This window comes from Danio rerio, chromosome 4 (assembly GCF_052040795.2).
Source record: "Danio rerio strain M-AB ecotype USA chromosome 4, GRCz13ab, whole genome shotgun sequence".
NCBI classification, from domain to species: Eukaryota; Metazoa; Chordata; class Actinopteri; order Cypriniformes; family Danionidae; genus Danio; species Danio rerio.
Window position 1 is genome coordinate 3121940 of NC_141024.2, and position 23643 is coordinate 3145582.

A 23643-nucleotide genomic window follows, 5' to 3' on the forward strand; every position below is an offset into this window, starting at 1 on the left:
ATCTGGATATCAGTATTAATGAGCTGAACTTTAGCTGGGCTGTTTAACTCCGGCTGAAATAAGACATATAAAGGTGGAGAACTGCCCAAAGATGGACATAATAAAACGTGAATTAAAACATTCAGTCGGAGTGACTAAGGCGGCGTGTAGGAGCTCTGGAAAGTTCAAGCGCTTCAGGAGGATCCACAACAGCTGTGCGAAACACTAACGTACGAGACAATGATGACAAACAAAACAAAACCAGGGCAAACGGATGGAAGCAATTCAGATAAATCTAATATATTCAGAAAGTACGCTTCATAACACTTCACAAATCACGTATGGCGCCCTGAGAAGAATTCAGACAAATGTGTAAATGTCATTGCGTTAGATTGCTAAATATTAAATCACGGGCATGCTTCTCCAACCAAACATTTCACAAAAACTGTGTTTTATTAGGACTGGAATAATAAACAGTTGAATACGAAAGAGAACTGACTTCATATATCCACTGAAAATAACCAAAACAAATTAGAGATTTTATTAAATGATAAACATCTGATCATTTTTTTAAAAATAGACCTTGAATGCATAAAATAATATGCATGTTTCGAATGCATTATAAGGATTAATTCAACGTGCAATTAATTTTAAATGAACTATTTTTAAATTAAAAAACACCAGATAATTAAAAGCCAAACAATGTAGAACGGAATTGACTATATCCACCCAGGAATTGACTTCATTGTCAAGCATGATTGTTTTAGACCAGAACAAAGCATGATATTATATAGCCATTATGGCATTAATGATAATTAGGATTAAATTACTGTTTTCGATTGGCAACATTTTAGATAGGCTTCATTACCTCCAACATTAAGCTAAAGCAATGAATAGAATGAAGCAGGAGTGATAGTTTTGTTTATTATTGGGCATTTTTAGCACTATTAATTCCACTGTCCTGAAACCAGTTGTTTTTTTTAGTATGGACATTTTGTTAAAGGACTTAAATTACAACATCAGGTCCTGGAATGAAAAAACACACCACTAATTCTCCCAATAGAGAAACTGATTGAACAATCACTAATCAACTTTTAAAGACAGACCAGCTGAAAGCTCTGAGGTTGTTCACTAATAGTATATGTTGAGCTATTCACAATAATTTATTTTTAAAACAATTGTGTTATTGCAATAGTGGAATCCATGACAAAAAACTACATTACCCATGATGCTGTAGAGAAAATTTCAAGTCAGAGTCCATCAGAGTTGGAGTAAGAAAAGTTTGCCAAATTTTTTTTAGCTTCACTTTCAAAAAGCACCAACCACAAAATACGCAACATAAAGCCCAATAAATATGCATTTGCTCCACCCACTCCCAAAAAGTAGCTAGGCCATATAAATATTTTGCTCTGTCCAGTCATCGCAGTAAGCAAAGCACACCAAAAGAAATATTTTGTTCCTCTCATTTCAGTAAAGTGCCAATCAGAAAGTTCCAGTAAGTAAAGTGCATTAAAAAATATTTAGCTCCACCCACTTCATTAAGAACCAATCAGAAAGTTGCAATCAGAAACATTTAGCCCCAATAGCTTTATCATGAACCAATCAGAAAGTTGCAATCAGAAACATTTAGCCCCACCAGCTTTATTATGAACCAGTCAGAAAGTTACACTGAGGGAAGAGCACCAAGAATTTTTAAGCTCTACCCACTTTCATTAAGAATCAATCCGAGTGCAGTGAGCAATGTGCATCAGTAATTCTTTAGCTCCACCCACATTAAAAACCAATCAGAAAGTTTAAATCAAAAATATTTAGCCACACCCACTTTTATTAAGAGCTAATTATAAAGTTGCAGTGAGGAAAGTGGATCAAGAATTATATATGCCCACCCACTTTTACCAAGAACCAATCAGAGTGTAGCAGTGAGCAATGTGCTGCAATAGATATTTAGCTCCACCCACTTTCATTAAGAACTAATCAGAATGTCGCACTGAAGAAAGTGCATCAATAATTATTTAGCTCCATCCACTTTCACTAAGACCAATCAGAGCGTGGCAGTAAGCAATGTGGTGCAATAGATATTTAGTCCCACCCAATTTCATTATGAACCAATCTGAGTGTAGCAGTGAGAAATTTGCATCAAATTTTTTTTAGCTCCACCCACTTTCATTAAGAACCAAGAATGTTGCAGTGATGAAAGCGCACCAAAAGAGATCTTGTTCTCCTGTTGCAATTCTCCTCAAAGCGAGTTGGTGTAGTTCATTTATATGACTGTGCTGTTGTTTACCTGCTGGAAGGGCCATCGTGAGGTGCTTTGATGCTGGCGCTGCGGTCTCGTCGGACCGGCCCGGGTTCGAGGGTTGGCAGGCCTGTGGCGGAGGTGGTGGTGGTCCACGTGGAAGAAATCCGTCTCAAAAGCCCTGGATGCAAACTCCTCCTCAAACGCTGTTATTCAACGAGAACATATATCAAGTTTAGACTAAAACACAGCTGACAGCGCAGCAAAACACTTAAGAGTCACAAATTCTCAGCTAAGGTCAGTTTTGAAGCTTGTCAAAAGTCACATCACCAATTATAATCAATTAGCACTGACCAGACGGAATAAAGCCACGTGTGTATGACAAGCCCAGAGCCAAATGTGCACTTGTTGGCAGCACTGCTGTTAAACAAAGCACTTGTTTAGATTGAAGTTGGACTGCATTTTACGTAAATGATGTAAATCTCAGCGAGCGTGTGTGTGTGTGTGTGTGTGTGTGTGTATTTAGAGAGCGATCCAAACATCTGAGGGCGGCAGATGACAGCGCTCCATCAGGGAATACTGAGCTCTTCCCCAGCTGGGAAATGGGAACAGAACAGATGGAAGACCCTGGAGAAACGCATCATCAATGCTCTTCTGCTTTACATCACAAGATCTCAGCCAATCAGAAGGCTTGGATCATTTGGCACATGCATATGGAATATAATGCACTCGACATTAGAGAAACAGCTCATGCAAAAATGTACATTCTGGAAATAGCTCTGTTTTTTTTGCTTATCTTTTGTGTTTCACACAATGACAAATGCACAGATTTATGAGTGGAATATAAGATACAACTATAATATATATGGATAAATATAATACCTGGAACATATATAAACTAAAACTATATGAGTGTAATTTTATGATATTAAAACTATATGAGTTATTTTGAGCTATTCAATTAATTATTAAATTAATTTATTATATTAAGGTCAACATTTATAGAACCTACATATGTATTCAATTGCATAAATGTAGACTTTTATTTTTTGATTTAAAGTGTTTTATGTTGCAATAAACATATTCATGTTTATCTGAAACTATATCTAACTACATGTAGCTCCAAAAAATCTGTGAGAAAAAAAGAATAGAGTAAATAATTTGTTTTACATATTTAATGAAGTAATTTTACAAGAAATATGTATGACATCCGACATGCTCCATAAATACCCTGGTCCAAAAGATAGATGGATGAATAGGTGGATAGATGGAAAGACGGGCGGACAGACAGATATATAAATGGATGGATAGATAGATAGATATATAGATAGATAGATAGATAGATAGACAGACAGACAGACAGACAGACAGACAGACAGACAGACACACAGATAGATAGATAGACAGACAGACAGACAAACAGACAAACAGGCGGACAGACAGATAAATAAATAGATGTATGGATGAATGAATAAATGAATTATTTAATTGATTAATGAATGAATTAATGAATGAATGAATGGATAGACAGATAGACAGACAGACAGACAGATGGACAGACGGACGGGCGGACAGACAGACATAAAAATGGATGGTTGGATAGATGGATGGATGGATGGATGGATGGACGGACGAACGGACAGACAGATGTATGGATGGATGCATGGATATGTGGATGGATGGATGGATGGATGGATGGATGGACGGACGGACAGACAGATAGACAGACAGAAAGATGTACAGAGGGACGGGTGGACAGACAGATACATAAATAGAAGGATGGATGGATGGATGGATGGATGGACGGATGGACAGACAGACAGACAGACAGACAGACAGACAAACAGACAGACAGACAGACAGACAGACAGATGGAACGGCGGACAGACATATATACATATAAATGGAAAACTGGATGGATGAATGGATGGATGGACGGACGGACAGACAGATAGACAGACAGAAAGATGTACAGAGGGTCGGGCGGATAGATAGATACATGAATGGATAGATGGATGGACGGGTAGATAGACAGACAGACACACAGACAGACAGATATATAGATAGGATAATTAATAAATGTATATAGAATTACTGTATAAATAAATGAATGAATGGTGTCTTTCTGTATTCTGAGAATATTAAATCTATTAAAGTTCTCTTAATTGAAATCTATTATTTTTTTCCTTAATTAGGTCAGTTCAATGGGTTACGAAAACTGAAGAACAGTAGCAGCAAGACTGCACATCAGGTATGCACAAACTCTGCACTGGTTAAGTATAGTTTGAACATAAAAAACAACAACAAAAAAACAAATAGCACAACAGTGCACAAAAAGTTTGTGCATTACCCCGAGAGTCAGGCCGGTGGAGAAACACTCCTGACAGCTGCATGAATATTTTAGATGCTGTGCTGTAAAGAACCAGAGGGCAAATCTAGACACCCCCAAACCAAAATCCACCCACCGGCCGCTCATGACGACAGGCCCAGCGCATTCTGGGAGACCACCAGCACCTCCCAGACACAGATATGGCTCATTCAACAGTCTATAGGCACAAACATGAGAGCATCTGTGATATTAATGCAGCAGGAACGGCTGTCAGCTGAAGTTGGGAGGGAGATGTTTGACTGCATGTGTTGTAGCAGGACTCATGTTGGAGATGGTGCTCTGGATGACTCTTTCATGCAGACAGACTGTCAGTTTTGCGGAGGTTCAACGTTAAGGCGTCTGTGAGCCAAGTCTCGTCCAATCAGGATGCAACCATCTTCATGACAGCGTGGAGTTACAGTCTACAGTTTGTCCCAAAGCAGTCAAGAAAATGCCACTTTATTTTAAGATACATATCTCACTATTAATGAACTATAAACTATGGCTTTTGCCCTAATGAACTCCTAATTGGCTGCTTATTAAAGGGATATTTCACCCCAAAATGAACATTTACTCACTATTTATTCTCCCTCAAGTGGTATTAAACCTTTATGAGTTTCATCTGTTGAACACAAAAGAAGATACTTTAAGGAAAGCCTGTAACCATTATCATACATAGTTGGAGAAACAAAAACTATGGAAGTCAATGGTTACCGATTTTTTATCTCTCTTCAAAACTAAAGAAAGAAACTCAAACAGGTTTGGAAGCTAGTGAAGGGTGAGTGAATGCTGGCAGGATTTTCAGTTTTGGGTCGACTATCAATTATTATTTATCAAAAATATTTAATATTAATAGCAATTAAGTAATGTTTAGGTAAGATCATGCAGAATGTTTACTTTATAAGTACTAATAAACAATCAATATCGTAGTAACGGGCAAGTAATAAGCCAAATATTAATAGTGGGAATTAGTATTTAGACACAAGTGTTACCACTGGATGTTAAGATAAACTGGCTTTAAAAACAAAGACAATGTAAAAACAATGAACCAAATATTGTCAAATCAGTTCACATGACCTCCGTGGTTAAATTATAATCAAACGAAGCTCCAAAAACACTTTTGTGCACCAAAGAAGCTGTAAAAAAGACTTTGTTCACATGCAGTGTCTTACAATGTGTGTTTACTACAGGTAATACTCCAATGTAGTAACCCCGGGCTGCGGACCAGTAGCGGTCCGTGAATCAATTGGTGTCAGGCCGCACAAGAAAACATCAATTATTTCTGTTTTATTTATTATCTGAGTCTGAACGATCTTTTATTTCGAAAAATCTTTTATTTTGAGAAATGAGTGTATGCTCTTGACTAGAGCACCAAAACTGAACCCACAAGCTTGCAAAATGAGTAAGAAACAGACGTCTTTGGAAAGTTTCTTTGCAAAGGGGATAAGGCCCACTGAAGGACCCACAAGCTGCCAAAGAATGGATCCGCAACCCATTGGTCAACAAATCAGGTGAATCCAGCATGTCTGCGCAAGATCAACTGCAGGTGTTGCGTCTTTTCTGGGCGCAAGTTCATTATTTCCAATGGAGGTGCATGGCTTGTTCTAATGGCAATATGTGGTACTGACCATAGTAAAAACGCACTTATTATCTGACAAGGGAGAGAAGATATAGGCAAGCAGATTTGCATTTACAGCTTTTTTGGTGCACAAAAGTATTTCTGGAGAATCGTATGATTACAGCTGAACCACAGAAATCCCATAGACTGCTTTGGCAATATTCTTTTCTGAACTTTGAATGACTTGGCACTGTTGCTGTCTATCTAAAATACCCTAATTCATGTTCTGAAGATGAAACTACATGAGATTCAGATTAATGAATTTTCATCTCTGAGTGAACTACCAATGAAACACAGCGTACATTCATGTGTCATTTGTGTTTAAATTGATAATCTATTACCGGTTCAGACCACCGACGGGAAACAGCAGAGCAAAGCACACATTCCCCGCAGGACCTCACACCCTTTCATTAAAACGGTATGTGCAAATTTCCCAGCATCAATTTTGAGCATTTTTGTGCAACTAGCCTCCTACAGGGAGTTCAAATCACACACTCAACTGTGGGTCACAGCAGGAATGTTCTCACTGGTAATCATTTTGTCATTTTACAGCAAAACACCAGTGATTACACATTAAACACACACGCACACGCACACACACACACACACACACACACACACATACACCAAGAGATGTGAAAATACTCCAGAAATATAATTGATATTTATAAATCTTGCTTGGCTTATGGCTACACTGTATAGTTAATAGTTTTATTAAAGTTGAATATAGGGTCTTTTTATATTGGAAGCTTGCTTCTGAAATAATTGCAAGTATTGATCTCACAATTATCAATTATTAGTATCAAATACTGTTTATTCTTACAACAAAATAATAATTAAAACACAACTATAATATATTTAATTGTATTATTATTTAATTAAATTCAAGTTTAACAACAAATGAAGTGAAAGTTATACTCAAATATAAGTTATTATATATATAAACATGCCTTTTTATGATATAAAACCTGCAGAATTATATCATATAGGTTATGTATATGTGTACATGTTTCATGGAGTGTATTTGTTATGAATATTGTGATGTAAACAGAAAAGTGTGATTTAGAAGCTACGAATTGCAACATGTAAAGTAAAATATGAGCTGTAAATTCAGAATTGCACGATGTCAACTAAGATCTGCAAGGTGTAAACGAAGAATCGAGTCAGAATAGTGAGATATAAACTCAGAATTACCTTTGCATTTTTTTTTGTAATCCCATGTCAGGAACAAGCGTCCACAAAAAAAAAAGCTAACAAAACCTGCAGGGAATAGTCCGGGCCCTGAGAGTGCAGTGAACCGTTGAGTTCAACAACTTTCTTTTCCTATTAGTTCTTGAATAGATTAGCATTTTAAATGTCTGGGACAAAGGTATGCACTCGCTCCAAATCCTCAAGTCGGAAAATACTGCTGGAATCGGCCTTTTCATCTTAAATGTGCGCAGCTTATGCATGTATAATGTCTCAAAGGTTTACACTTTCTGACCTGCACAAACTATGTTGCATGTTCAGAAATAGACATTTAATGGACAGAAACGTAACACCTTTAAGAGTTGTTTTACCTGAAATATACAGGGGAAGTGATTTGGGATTGAATTTCTAATGTTCAGAAATAGACATTCAATGGGCAGAAATGTAAAACTTTAGAGAATGCAGTTTTTGACCTTAAATTTACAAAGAAAGCGATTTAGGCATGTAATTTTGCATGTTCAGAAATAGATATTCACCTGGTGAATGGGAAGATGGCAAAGTAGCTTTTTTGTTTTGTTTTTGACTAAAAAAGAATCAGAGAAAGTGATTTGGAATTTAATTGAGCATGTTTAGAAATAGACATTCAATGGGCACAATTACAACACCTCAGGAAAAGTAGTTTTCTCTTTGTTTCAGACTTATATTATGCAGAAAAAGTGATTTGGTATTTAACAAAAAATAAGGTGTTTCCTGTTAAGGCCACAGTTAATGCGCCGCAGCCAAACTGGACACTCAGACAGGCCGCAAGTATTTCCTCATGACCTTCTCTAAATCGTGTCACCGTCGATGAAAGCGAAATCACTTCATGGCGTTTTTATTCTGATAGTTCTGCTGTTGACACAGCTGCGCGACTGACAGATAAAAACGCTGCTTAAAGAACCAGACCGGCTCGTGTGTTTTTCTTCAAACCGCCAAAATATCACATTATATACGCTGTGGAAAAATAACAGAGGCTGGCGCTGTGAATTCTGCTCACTATCAGAGCGTAGCGCGCTGTGACCTACATATGGGCCAGGTGTAATGAATGGGCTTTAATAAACATCTCCTGGTGCTGTTTGCTGAGCACTGCATCCTGGGAAAAGAGCGGGACGGATAGTGACTTTTGCCTCACCTACTCTTTAAGTGCCGGCATGCATTTTTAACTGCAGTGCTGGTGAAACATTAAAAGCCTTCTGTGAGAATGTGCGTCATTGTCCGCTACATTAGAGACCTGCCATGCTGGCGTGAATGAGGAAGGAACGTGTGTGTGTGTGTGTGTGTGTGTGTGTGTGTTGGCAGTAAACCATTAAACACAATGCAGCCTTTTTCCTTTGTCTCAAAGTCTTTGCCGGTTCCACCATGATAACACAGGCCATTTATGAATTACACTTCAGCAATAATGTCAAATAAAAAAATGATGCAGAAAAAAACCTTCATTTGGACAAAATTAAGCTTAATTGACCTGCTAAGCTCCACAACCCACAGGACAAGATGTCCTATAGGTATGAACTCTGAATTCTTGCTTGTGCTGAACTAATTGAGGAATGTCATGTGTCATCAGAAGCGCATCTTCCAGTAAAAACCACATGCTGTGTTCAGGGAATCTGCAGTTATTCAGAATGCATAACTCCGCCCACACACATTTGAATGCCACGCCCACACTCTATATCCAATCAACACCCAATGCACAGAACTAAGTCTTAAGTCTTCTTTCTTTCATAATAAAGTCTTCACTTGTTAACACTGGAACTACCTACAACTATAACTACTAGAATTGCCAAATAAGACTGTACCAAACAATTTTTTTCTTGTTTTATTTACATTTGAAGCTTCTGATTTTACAATTAAGCTTCGAAGAGTCTGTCTTCATGTTTTATAAAGTTATCACCTTAAAATATGATATTTTGTGTAGTATAGCCTATAAATATTACCGGACCACAAAGGCACGCACCTGCACTTTGTACAGTAAGCAGTGAGTTTAATCGCCACGATGAAAATGTTGCTTATGAAAGTTTGTAAGGCAGGTTATATATGAGAGTTGCTACACTCTAAACAATTATGTGAATAATTAGTCATGAAAGCATGTTTTTAGTCCATTGTTACTTATTAAAATAGATTAATCAAGTTCTAATTGATTGATAGGTTATGCAAACTGTTTTAAATCATAATAAAGTTTAATGGACTCATAAGGTTAATTTGATTCAGTATAAAAATGTAAGGCAACCAGGATTTTTATACAGTGTAGGAAAATGAAGAATGTATATTTGAAGGCAGGAAGACGTGACAGATGTAGAAATGGTGTCAGTTTGATCATTATGGCTATCCAAAGGAGAAATGCTGTTGTAATATTAATAAAATAACAATGTTATAATGAAATAAAAACACATTAAGCAAAAGTCAGGGTATTACATTTATATGGGTTTTAGTTTTTTTCTTTTTTTAATTTTCAAACATTTTTTATTGATAATATTTAATATTTATTTTTACTTAAATAAATTACTTAACTCACTTCTAAATGAAAACAGTTTAATTAAAATAATGCAAACTGAACAAGTAAAACTTTGTTCTAAATTGTTGAGAATGGAAAGGAAAATAAAAGGATGCACATGGAAAATGGGCGGGGCCAGAACATCTGCCTGTCCAATGACTCCCTTAGTAGTTTCAGTGTTAATGTTTTAAAGTTGATTGTTTTTACTTCACTATTAAGATGCATAACAGCTTGTCAAACAAGAACAAATGTAGAGCAAAAGCTCATTTAGTCCATGGGGAACTGATTGAACAATTGGACGGTTGTAGTTTGTATTGAATTGATCCCGCTCCTTGTTCTAGCACATACCAAAGATGAGAATTCATCATCAAAGATGAGAACTGAAGAGGAGGGGATTTTTGATATTTGATATTGATATTTGATATTGATATATAGACAGTTATTTTGACTCAAGATTACAAATGAATTTAAAGAAACATTGTGCACAGATTGATTAAAGTAAAGTAAAACCTTCTAAAGTGTTGAGAATGTAAAAAAAAAAATGCATGTGCGGGGCAGAACACCTGCCATGGCCAGTCAAATCATAAGGTGGGGCTTAGGGCTGAGTTAACAACCAATCAAAACCTGGAGAGGGGTGTGGCCTAATCTCTGGAAAATTTTGAGAATGGAATAGAAAAAAGAATGCAAATGGAAAATGGGCGGGGCCAGAACATCTGCCTGGCCAATGACTCCCTCAGTAGTTCTATAGTGTTTAAACATTAAATTCCCCATTAAGATGGATATCAGCTTGTCAAACAAGAACAAATGTAGGACGGGACTTTATTTAGTTCATGGGGAACTAATTGAATGATTGGACGGTTGTGGTTCGCTATTGGACTAATCCCGCTTCTTGATCCAGCACATACCAATCAGAGATGAGAGATGAAAAGCCATTGAAGAGGATTCTTATATATGATCATTATATATCCTGAATCACTTATCATAATAAATGCAAACTTAAAAAGTAAAACTGTATTCTAAGTTAATAATAGAATGCAAAAAAAGTATGCAAATGGAAAAATGGGCGGGGCCGGAACACCTGTCATGACCAGTCAAATCATAAGGTGGGTCTTAGGGTGGAGTTAACACCAAATCAAATCCCGCTACCGGAGAGGGGTGTGGCCTTACCTTTGGAATAGCCAGCCTCTCTCCTTTCTCAGGCGCCTCCTCCGAGTCGGAGCACGTGTGTCCGTCGCTGAAGGCCAGCAGGGGGCCCAGGCGTGGCCGGTGGTGCAGGGGCTGGAAGGTGAGCTGGGTGTTCAGCAGGTTACTGACGGCCCGCAGGGTGCTGCAGATGTTGGGTGCGAGCGACTGGTCAGCCAGCAGGTCTGAGATCAGTCCGTGAGCCTCGCCCATCACCGCGATATCCACCGTCACACTGGTGCCCGAAGACTGCACAGGAGAAACAGCGAGAAATAAGTTTGCATGAGGAAGAGATAGAGTTAAACATACAGGTAACGAGACAAAGGGGGAGAGAGAGAAAAAGCAGCGTTAGCTCATCTGCAGCTCGGCGGTGACGCGATGCAGGGCTGACGTAATGGCACACTGACGCAGAGAGTGACGCCGCACTGCTACACACCAGGGAGACCAGACACACACACACCGAGAGAGAGGGGGAACGAGAGATTTCAGGGCAAGAGAGAAGGAGGTCACGAGAAGCACACTAGAAACTAGAAGATAGATAGAAGGAGGACAGGAGGAGAGCGTTTCTGACTCCCTCACTCACACACACATGAATATAGTGCATATACTGATCTAGAACTATCTATCTATCTATCTATCTATCTATCTATCTATCTATCTATCTATCTATCTATCTATCTATCTATCTATCTATCTATCTATCTATCTATCTATCTATCTATCTATCTATCTATCTATCTATCTATCTATCTATCTCTCTCTCTGTCTGTCTGTCTGTCTGTCTGTTTGTCTGTCCGTCCGTCCGTCCGCCAGTCTATCTAAAATTAAATATATATAATTCATTATGGCCATTTGAATAATTTTAAGCATCAAAATTCCTCTAACAAGATTCAGAACTTGCGGTTATCTATTAAAAAGTTTAATACATTAAAAGAGTGAAAGAGTACTGTACAGTAAATTATGTTTTTTATTAGGTTTTTATCTTATTATCCCCATATTAGTCTTTTTTCTCGTCATTTGTGTACATAGTTATCAAAATTCTAATTGTGTGTTTTCATTTCTTTTCTTTTTTGCATGTATATATATAGTTGAAGACTACTGTCCTGAATTATTCGCTCTCATGTTGAATTTCTGTTTACCTGGGATATTTTTTCTAAACATTACTAAACATAATAGTTTTATAATTAATTTATATGATCAAATTTGTTTTTATCTTTGTCATGATGACAGCACATAATATTTGACTAGATATTGTTCAAGACACTAGTATTCAGCTTAAAGTGACATTTAAAGGCTTAACTAGGGTAATTAGGGCAAATTTAGAGTAATTAGGCAAGTCATTGCAGAACAGGGGTTTGTTCTGTAGACTATCAAAACAAATATTGCTTTAGTGGGCTAATAATATTGACCTTAAGATGGCTTTAAAAACAATTAAAAACTGCTTTTATTCTAGCCGAAATAAATCAAATAAGACTTTCTCTAGAAGAAAAAATATTATAGGAAATACTGTGAAAAATTCCTGAATCTGTTCAACATCATTTGGGAAATATTGATTTTAACTGTATATATTATGTAATCACTTTACAATTTTATTCATTGTTCATGTAATCTGCAATGCTTTGGCAAGACTGGTCATGTCAATAAAGCTCTTTTGAATTGGACTAAATTGAAAGAGAGAACAGTAGAGAGCGAGAGATAGAAAGAGAGAGAGAGAGAGAGAGACATCAAAAGCAGATGAAGCACTGACACATACAGAGAATTACTAATGGAGGAAGAGGAACTGACTTGCATGAGGCCGGATGGCTGCTGTATCGGCCCGCGGACGGTCATTGTTTCAGAAAGACAGAAAGAGAAAGACAGAGAGAGATCTTAAAAATGCACAGCATCTTCAGGACAGGCAGCATCTGCTCTGGCGTATGTTCACAGAATAACACAACCGCCTCAATTCAAAACCACCCCACCACACACACACACACACACACACACTCATGATGAAGTTATCAAACAATACATTTATTTCAAGAGCTTGAGCTTCATTTGTCTTTCTGAGAGACCAGTCAGAAGCTCTGCTCAGTCGCTGCATTTCATCCAATCAGTTTGGACGATGAGATCAAGTCATTAATATTCATGAGCAAAGTTCCTATGGATTGCTCTTACATCTGCTCGACACACATGCACACACACATCACCCACTGAAACAAAACTCCAAATACAACTCAGTAACACAAATATATTAACATACAGCCATTCACATTTACATACTAATGCCTATTAAACTGTCATTAATATACCATAGTGAATATTCAGTTCATTAACAATACCACATTGACACATCGTTACTAAAGTTAAAAATATCTAAAATAAACTGACCAGAATTAAACTATAAACTCTATGTTCTATTTTCTTACTAAATTAATTTTCATCAAAAGTATGTCAGTAGCCGTTTCCATCCAAAGATGTGAATTAAATTTATGCACAAAACAGGAATATGGCATAAAAGACGTGCAAATAAAGCAGCGTTTCCATCCAAAGAGCCAAACAGAACAAAATTGTCACTTCCTGATTAAATGGTGCCAAACAAATGCCAAACACACGTGGTTGCTATTATACTGTGAACTCGGCCAATCGTGTATTGTCGGTGATGTCATCTCAGCTCCAGCAGTCGCTCCTCAGATGTTGCACCGGCTGAAACAATCATCTGATCTCCGAGACTCCACATGTGACAGTCAATCCGGACAAAATTTCGACATGCACTGATTTAAGACAAATTTCAATCAATCTGCGCAGCGCTGCATAAAGTCGAACGCACTTTTAAAAACAAATGAACAAACTAGCTAACTAAATAAATAAATAAACTTTAAGAATCATAAATGTTTAACTTATTTATTCTAACATGTTCACACACAAAGTTTAATTTCTTATACTAATTTCGAGAGGAGTACGCGCTCATGATTAACCCAGCTGGCTCATATTAGCTAAAAGGATCCCAAGTTCCTATATATAGCCTCCTTTTCCATATACAACTATCTTCATCGTGAATACACCCCCCTCCTACCCCTTCTTCCACCTTTATCCAAAATAGGTGGCTCGGCGGCCCAGCACCCAGCAGGAATTCCAATGGCTCTGGGCTTCTTACTTGAGCATCTGGTGTTTCTGCGTGGAGCTGGCACGTTTTCCCCAGGGTTTCCTGTTTTCCCTCAAAGCCTGAGATCGTCCTGAGCTCAATCTCCCCTCGCCCTGCAAAGGGAGGGAGCCCTGGACTCGAGGATCCCTTGAGCTCAGGGCTCTCTCCCGGGACAGCATGCCAAATAAGCTTTCGTAAGTCATGAGCTAAGTGTGAACTCTTGAAGGACAATTTAGCTTATTCAATTTCCCTATAGCACATGTGTTTGGACTGTGGGGGAAACCGAAGCACCCGGAGGAAACACACGGCAACACAGGGAGAACATGCAAACTCCACACAGAAATGCCAACTGACCCAGTCAGGACTCCAGCGACCTTCTTGCTGTAAGGCAACAGTGCTAACCACTGAGCCACCGTGCCGCCCAAGGCTTAAAACATATAAAATAATTAGTTTAAGAATTAACTATTAAAACAAGTATGCTTATATTTTAATAATAATGTGTTTACAATCACACATTCATATTGTAAAGCATTATTAATAGGTATTTTTCTTAAAGCGAATCCCTTTCGCAAGACTCAGCTACTGTATGGTTTTGGGAAAAGCTTTTACGTTCTTCTACGTGATGAAAGGTCGCATGTCTCCTGCTGAGGGTCAAGAGGTCACGAAGATCAAAAGGTCATGACCTCTGCCTCTGCAGGAGAGATCACGAGGTCACACACACACACACATTCACATTCTCATCGACATGCGGCATCATCAATAATTCACACACTCCTGACTCCTGACCTGTGCCGGCTCTTCACGGCCGATCAAACCGCAAACCGAGGCGTTTCTGACAGTCACAGCTCATCTCTTCATGCAGCTTGTGTGTTTGTTTTAGAGCTCAGGCATTTAGCAGAAGCTGTAAAGCGCAGCACATCTGCACGTCTGACAGACATACGAAGCATGACGCTGCTCATACATTGAATATCCGCTTGCTAAAGAAGAGCTATTATGCAAAAATCACTTTGACAAGGGGTTTAAACACAGTTGTGTGGCAGCAGTGCGTGAATATAGCCAGCCTCTAATAGTGAACAGTATTGAATTGTATTTGTTATGATCATCCTTGATTAAAGCAGTCTGCAGAAACACTCTGATTGACATTCTCCCCTTATATGTGTCATCAGAGGGGGAAAGCCCCGCCCACCAGTCACCACCTCTCCCTCATTAGCATAAACAGCCCTGAGTGAGAAGCAGCCGTCTGCAGTTAGAGTTTTTACCTGCTGAAGATAATGTCAGAGGATTATAAATATGGAGTTTTAGATGAAGCACAAATGAACACTGGATTACAAACAGTGGAATATCTATGGCTCATTCCTTTAAAACCTCACATTTTTATATATTTTATATCTTTTTTTTATTACTTTTATTTTCTTGTTTCTTTTATTCTTGTTTATGTAAAGCACTTTGAATTACCGGCTGCACAGTGGGTAGCACGACACACAGCAAGAAGGTCGCTGGTTTAAGCCTCCGCTGGGTCAGGTGGCATTTCTGTGTGGAGTTTGCATGTTCTCCTCGTGTTGGCATGAACTGGTTAAATTTGTCTGTAGTGTATGTGTCTGTATGGCTGCTTCCCAGTGATGAGTTGCAGCTGGAAGCGCATACGCTGTGTAAAACATATGCTGGATAAGTTGTCAGTTCATTCCGCTGTGGCGACCACAGATTAATAAAGGGACAAGGAATGAATGAATGAACTTTGAATTGCCATTGTGTATGAAATGTGCTATATAAATAAACTTGCCTAGCGCTCATAAACGTCAACCGTGCAACAGCTTGGACCCGTAAACAATATTCCATACGTCGCAATTTTTAAAATGAGCGAATAGCTATATGAAGAGCACTGTATGATTTTATATAATTTATGCAGAATAATAATGATAATAAACTTTATTTTTATATAATGTCATAGTAGGATCTCAAGAGACTTTACAGTCATATAAAATGTGCAGCAGTAAAATAATAACAATATTTGTTTTAAGAGTTCATTCATAAACTAATGATTTTATATAAATTCTTAGGGTGCTTTCACTCCAGTGGATCGATTCTCTTGTTCTGAAACAGGGATTAAAATTGTTACTGTTTATTTTTCTTCTTGGTGCGGTTCGCTTTCACACGGCAAAGTTTCTAAACAGACCAAAATAGCTAAAACAAGTCATGTGCGAGTAAACTCTCCTTACATTGTTCAGAGTTTCATGCTTTATTTTGAGAGTCCCGCTCAGTTGTCATGCATCCTTTTTTAGTTTATGACGATGAGCAATAAGACATTATAAGTGAATAGTTGCGCTTTAATTTTGAATGGTGACACTCTCAGACATCGTCACCAAAATATAACTCAGAGGCAAGACTTTCTTATACATAGCAGTTTGCTTATGCATTATAGGCTTTACATTATACAAATAAACCAGGACTGCAGGTCAGTCAGTTTTTCTAACGATTAAAAAGCTAATAGTTAACATGCTTTCACTTTCGTATTTGGCATGAAACACACATTTAGGAATGACATCCTGCCCTACTCATTATTCTCTCTTCACATAGTCATATATGCCTATTACATATCCATAATACTCTGTGATATAGCCTGGTTCGGATTGTACTGCTGTCTCACTACAATTGATCCGCTCCAGAGTTTGCTTCAATCAAGCCAAGACCACCTCCTTTAGGCGAACTCGGACCGATTGATTTGGCATGGATCCGAGCCCGATTACTGGATTCACATATGCCAAACGAACGGCACTAACTACAGAAAAGCGCCAGGTTCAGAAACAAAAGTCTTGGTCTGAAAGCACCCTAACTTTTATATATGCATATAGGTCTGATAACTTACTCTATATTTACATGTCCTGACATAAACCAATTAAGTTAACTTAATCATTTTTACAAATTTAAGTGGATTGAACAAAAAACAAATATGTTGTCGCCAAAAAACCTTACAAATTAGCTCAATTTACTATAAGTAGTTTAAACAGGCGGCCAAAGTTGTTTTCTCCTTTTGTTTTAAGGAATTTTCATTAAAAGTAAATCTATATTTAGATTTGTTATAGTTGTAAAATATGCATGAATGTTTACAAAGCAAATAATTGAATAAATAAAAGTATGCATCACTTTAGTCCATTATGTCTGCCTTATAAACGTCTATTTAGGGTTGAAATGTAACCCATAGCTGTTTCTGACAGGTTTGAGATGCATCCGGAGCCAGAAACCTTTGTGAAAGTCTCCAGAAAGTCTTTGTCTGCTGTGTGTTTTCCTCAGGTCTTCCACCGAGCGCACATGCGGTTCTGCTGGGAAGTGTAAAAGGCCGATTAAATATAGAAAGCAGAGAAACTGAGGTTAAGTGGACTGAGACGACATCCCTCCTCGCGTAGGAGTCTTTCAGCTCCTTCCTTTCAGTGCATTTTTTCCTCTTTCTGTTTCTCCTCCAGACGGAAAGCAGCGAGGAGTGTCGTGAGTCAGCCAACAGCTTGTTAAACACACTCTTTTGTGTCTTTTAAAGGCCAGACATATAGTAAAAGTAATGTAAGACATTTATTTTGAAGTAAAGCTGGCTTGGAAAGATAGTTTAAATGGAGATTAACGATCTATCTGAAAGGGGTTATTAATGAATTTGAAATGTTTAACGGGTTATGGCTGTTAGCAAATGTATATTTAAGTGCATTTGATTTGTTTTTCTGTACTCTCAATGTGTCTATTAATTATTATTATTATTATTATTATCATTATTATTATTATCATTGGAACACACAGTTTGAGTGGGCGTGGCAAATCGTAAACTCAGATGTAAACGCCCCCTTGTTCGGATTGGCGAAAAATTTTGAATATTAAAAGTGGAGGTGGAGCTTATACACACAATTACATCACACAGTAGAGCATTCCAGATTCTCCATTTTGTCGGATTGGTTTTCAATATAAGCAGCTTTTAAAGGATCGATGAACTTCTGAGAATTACTGAATGTTTCTATAATACTATGACCTTTAATAAGCCGAAAGATCAACCAATTTTTCCTTTTCCAGTTCATGACCCCTTTAAAAGACAACGTCTCCTCTAGTTTCTCCAGCAAGAAGCTCAATGCAAACAACATCCCGTAAACTCTCTTAACCTTCAGCACATGTGTGTGTTTGTGTGCTTTAAAACAAGAGAAGGTGTTCAGGCCTTCAAAAGCACACATTAGCTGGCTCTCCAGCGCAACCTTTACAACATCCGGTGAGAGCAGGAGCTGGCCATTAGCCGCTGAAATGGACTCTCTCTTTTACGGCTAATGTGCTGGATTACTGTGATTGTGTGTGTGTGTGTGTGTGTGTTTGTGCAGAGGTGATTTCAACAACACTTCTAGGGAACAGAGCGAGTGTTGCTGCTGGAAACAGTATTGATTGGGTCGGGCTGATCAGGGCCGTTGTGAACCGCCAGAGGGAAAAGTCCTCTAATAGCGTCTCATTGATCCTCTTTCTACAGCAGATGCTGACTCATGTTTTTCTTTCTGTGCGTATGCATTCAAACACAGCGCCTGATGGGATGTGAATGTGAATGAGCTGAAGACGCTGCATGTGTTTGTGAGGCTCCAGAACAAACATTGTTCATTCCAATACACCGGAAATACTGTAATGTCCGTAATATGAGATGATATTTTTATTGAAGAAAATTGAAGTATTGGATTAAATTATATAGTCCAATAATCAATATCTAGATCCTTTCTCAGCAGTGGAAGTCATCATATTTGGGTAAACTTAGAGCGCAGTGAATGGGAGAGTACTACAAATCTTTTTTTGCATTAATACTTGCTCAAATGATAAAAGAAAAAGTCAACGATGGTGCTATCAAAACTTTCAGAAAAAGCTAAAACAAACAGCGTGAGACTGATGACGGCAGCCAGAAAAGAAAACAATGTTAAACTTATTGTGCTGCTCCCATACACTGCATAAGAAACACCTTGCAAAAGCAATCGTTAGTTTTTTGGATGCAAAGATGATACAATACTAAGCTTTTTAAATGAATATAATAAAAAAATCTACATTTTTCAAGGATTTAAGATGCTGATGATCGTTAAAAACACCTTGTGAAAAGGGTCCATACATCAACAAGTTCATACAGTCGCAAAAATTGTTGGGGCCAAATGTAAATAAATGATTTTCATTCATTCATTCATTTTCTTTTTGCCTTAGTCCCTCTATTAATCTGAGGTTGCAAAAGCGTAATGAACCGCCAACTTATCCAGCATATGTTTTACCCAGCGGATGCCCTTTCATCTGCAACCCATGACTAGGAAATAGCCGTACACACTCATTCACACACATGCACTACTGACAATTTAGCTCACCCAGTTCACATATACCACATGTCTTTGGACTTGGTTAAATTTGCACGCGGAGCACCCGGAGGAAACCATAAATAAGATTGAAAAGTCTTATTGTATAAAAATGGCCATAACACTGGTCAAATAATAATCTGAACAGGAGTTTTTCATTAGCTGTATTTTCATCTACCTATTTTGATGTGCATTTTGGAATATCTCATAAAAACTGCTTAATGGAAATGCAAAGAAGCACATCAATCTTGAACATATGCATAAAAGCATGTGCACAACTGAGTGAAAATTTATGTTCATATATTATTGTTCAACCACATGAAAACAACAAACAAAAGCCAAGGGCCAAAATATTGCTTATAACAGTTACAAGTAATGTCATTATTAATTACACACAGTGATATATTGAAATAATATTCATTGTAACAATTAAAAAAATTGCTAAAAGTTGAATAAGAAATTAAACTAGTGGAAAACATTTTTGCATACATTAGCAATCAAATGAAACTGAAGGATTTATACATCATAGTTTTTAAATGTACTCTTTTAATTTAAGATTATTTAATATACATAACAAAAATAGTGTTAATTATAATTATAATTAAATAGTGTTGATAATTCTTTTCTATTCATTTTATTTTCTATTATATATTTTTATACTTTTCTACTTATTATTACAGATTTTTTTATATTCTCAATGTTTCTAAAACTAAGAGAGGCTGCATTCATTTGCATTGAATCAATGAAATACATTGATTTATTGTGTATTCATTTGATTTAAAACATACATCGAAAATTGTGACTTGTTATCACAATTTTAAATAACTGTTCTATTGAAATATGTTGTATAAATACAAAGTATATGCAATGATATATCATTAATCATAAAATATAATTTACTCGTGATTCAAATATGAATTTTCAGCATTCAGCATCACTTGATCCTTTAGAAATCATAATAATTTCCTGCTCTTCTGACCCCAAACTGTTGAACACTAGTGTGCATAAACATCAATAAACGTAGTCAGATCTCTAATCCAGCACACAGTGCTGATATTACACTCTCAGATGATGCTTTATTTTCATATTTCAGCATGAAAATGAGCACTGAAGCAAGAGAAGCGCCTCAAAACAAGCGTGGCAAACCGTGGCAGCTGTGATTGTGTATCTCCGCTGCTCTACGGCTCATAACGGCGGTTTTAACAGCCAACGTGTCACAACGGCATCATAAAAATTACAGCAGGACTAAATAGTGAATGAAGCTGCAGGTCGAAGTCCACACAACACAAGAATGGTAATGGCAGCTCTTTCAGAGGCTTTTTACTTCACTCTAACACTGAAGTGGCGGATATAATTAGTTTATGTTGCACGGCTTTAACACTTTCACCTCTACACACCTCCACTGACCTCTGTGCACTTTGGGTTTTCTTTATTTAACAGGTTAAAAAATGTCATTTCCACTGAGATATATAACATACACTCCCTGACCAATGTCATTTAGTCAATGCGAGTTTTAGAAACAACAAATAATAACTTCTAGTTGATCATTAAGTGGCTTATATGAAAGGCAAAGGCCTCTAGATTACGCTTATTTGACCAAAATAAAATATGATCATGCCTTGAGCTTTAATTATTTAATTAGGATGGTAAGGTCTGACTTTGCTTAGACAAAAGTCTTGTCACTTAACAAAAATAGTGTCCAGTATAGAATATAAAGTCCTGCTGCAGTGGAGAAAGAATGAATATTGAGTATGACACCCATGAGCTTGGAAGACTGTATTTGTATATAATATAATATAATATAATATAATATAATATAATATAATATAATATAATATAATATAATATAATATAATATAATATAATATAATATAATATTAAATACTATTAGAAAATATAATATAATATAACATAATATAAAATATTACAATATAATATAATATAATATAACCTAAAATAATATTAAATACTATAATAAAATATAATATAATATAATATAATATTAAATACTATAATATAATATAATATAATATAATATAATATAATATAATAAAAATATTAAATACTATAATAAAAATATTAAATACTATAATAAAATATAATATAACATAACATAATATAAAATAATACAATATAATATAATATAATTTAATATAATATAACCTAAAATAATATTAAATACTATAATATAATATAATATAATATAATATAATATAATATAACATAATATAATATAATATAATATAATATAACATAATATAATATAATACAATATAATATAATATAATATAAAAATATTAAATATTATAATATAATATAATATAATATAACATAATATAATATAATATAATATAAAATATTAAATACTATAATCAAATATTAAATACTATAATATAATATAATATAATATAATATAATATAATATAATATAATATAATATAATATAATATAATATAATATAATATAATATAATATAATATAATATAATAATGTCTATTTTCTGACTTAACTGCACTATATAATAATTAAATACAATACAGTTTCTCACCATACCAGTCATGCGAATCATGCGATGCACATGTTCCTGCATGAGTACAGTGTGTCTCGGCAGTGACGTACAGTAATGTGTGAGCAACTAATGAGTGAAAGCAGAAGAGCACAAACAGCAACAGAGCAGCCGCTCGGGAGCCCAGTGCATCCTGGGGAAAAAAAGGAGGAAGAGTAGGGTCTCGTGAGCTTCAGCGCCTCAAACGGCAGCTGCGCTTGCTCCACCGCACACCTTTATCAGGCGGCTTTCCACTGATCGATAGCAGGACAACAGACAAAAGCACAAGCATTGTACTGAAGGACTAATCACACTGCTGAAAAGAACTATTGAAACAATCACAGAACTTAGAATGCTTCCCATGGTAATAATGGAATTAGTAATGGTTCTAAAGGAAACTGTAATGATTTGTACACAAACATCTAGATTATTATAAATGAATCACTGTGAATATTCGGATTATTCTTACTTATTATTACTGTTTATTCTTAAATGTTGATTGATAAATGTACAGTTTATTCAGAGGTGTTTTTTATTTGTATTTTTATTTAATTATTTTTTACTATTATTATTATTATACTATATATTGTAATAGTAAACTACTAATTACTGTGTTAACCATGTTTTTATTATATTTATGTTCTTTTTACAAAAAATATTATAATTATTATACTATATATTTTAATACTGTACTACTATTTACTGTGTTTACCATGTTTGTTGTTGTTTTTTAATAAATATATGCTTTATTATTATTATTATTATTATTATTCTACAATACATTTTTATAGTATACTACTATTTACTGTGTTAACTATGTTTTTTAATATACTTTACTATAATTACTTTAATATAATTTTTACTATTATTATTATTATTATTATTTTTACAATAATTATTATTATTATTATACTATATATTTTAATACTATACTACTATTTACTTCGTTTACTTTTTTTAAATATATATGTGTGTTGTTTTTTTAATGTAAACCATCATAAATGCTTTGCCAATACATTTGTAACATTGTCATGCAAATAAAGTAATCATTGAATTGAACTGAATTGTAATGTCTCTATGGACCCTCTTCACAAAACTGCTATGACGTGTTTAATGCTCATTAGCATCTTAAATCCTTGAATGTTCATAATACCTTGATCTTTTTAAAAGTATGAACATTTAGATGTATTTATACATGTATTATATCATTTTTACATTAAAACGAATTACTGCTTATGCGAGGTGTTTGTAATGTAGTGTGTATGGGTGCAGGACAGTAAATTTGACATAATTCTCTCTTCTATCTGCGGCTATCAATCTCACACTATTTTATTCCTTTATTTAAAAGTCTTGATAACACCATCGTGGACCGTTTCTATTATTATTTCAGCAAAAAGGAGTGTAAAAAAATATTTGTTTTACTCTCCGATTCGCTGCACTCTAAGTTTACCCAACTATGACGACTTCTGCTGTAGTGAAACTGAAATGTGAAAGGGTCCATTAGTATTTCTATTGGTGGCACGCTAAAAGCAATAAATCC

General features: G+C 35.9%; 1 protein-coding gene across 27 annotated transcripts in view; it reads right to left on the minus strand.

The window, feature by feature from the left end:
* pde3a (phosphodiesterase 3A, cGMP-inhibited) overlaps positions 1 to 23643 on the minus strand; it is a 176992-nt gene that overhangs the window by 29994 nt on the left and 123355 nt on the right. For 20 of the 27 annotated variants that reach the window (XR_015482407.1, XR_015482406.1, XR_015482404.1 and 17 more), the window contains exons 3-4: positions 11084 to 11347; positions 2264 to 2421 (exon numbers count right to left, since the gene is read on the minus strand). Coding sequence is in view for 8 of the 27 variants with exons in the window: in XM_087247807.1 (XP_087103933.1) it covers positions 2264 to 2421; positions 11084 to 11347 (422 nt within the window). In the remaining 19 variants the exon portion in view is untranslated. Of the gene's footprint in view, positions 1 to 2263; positions 2422 to 11083; positions 11348 to 12883; positions 12905 to 23643 lie in introns of all 27 variants that reach the window. The other 7 variants (XR_015482399.1, XR_015482389.1, XM_087247805.1 and 4 more) reach the window with 2 other exon arrangements.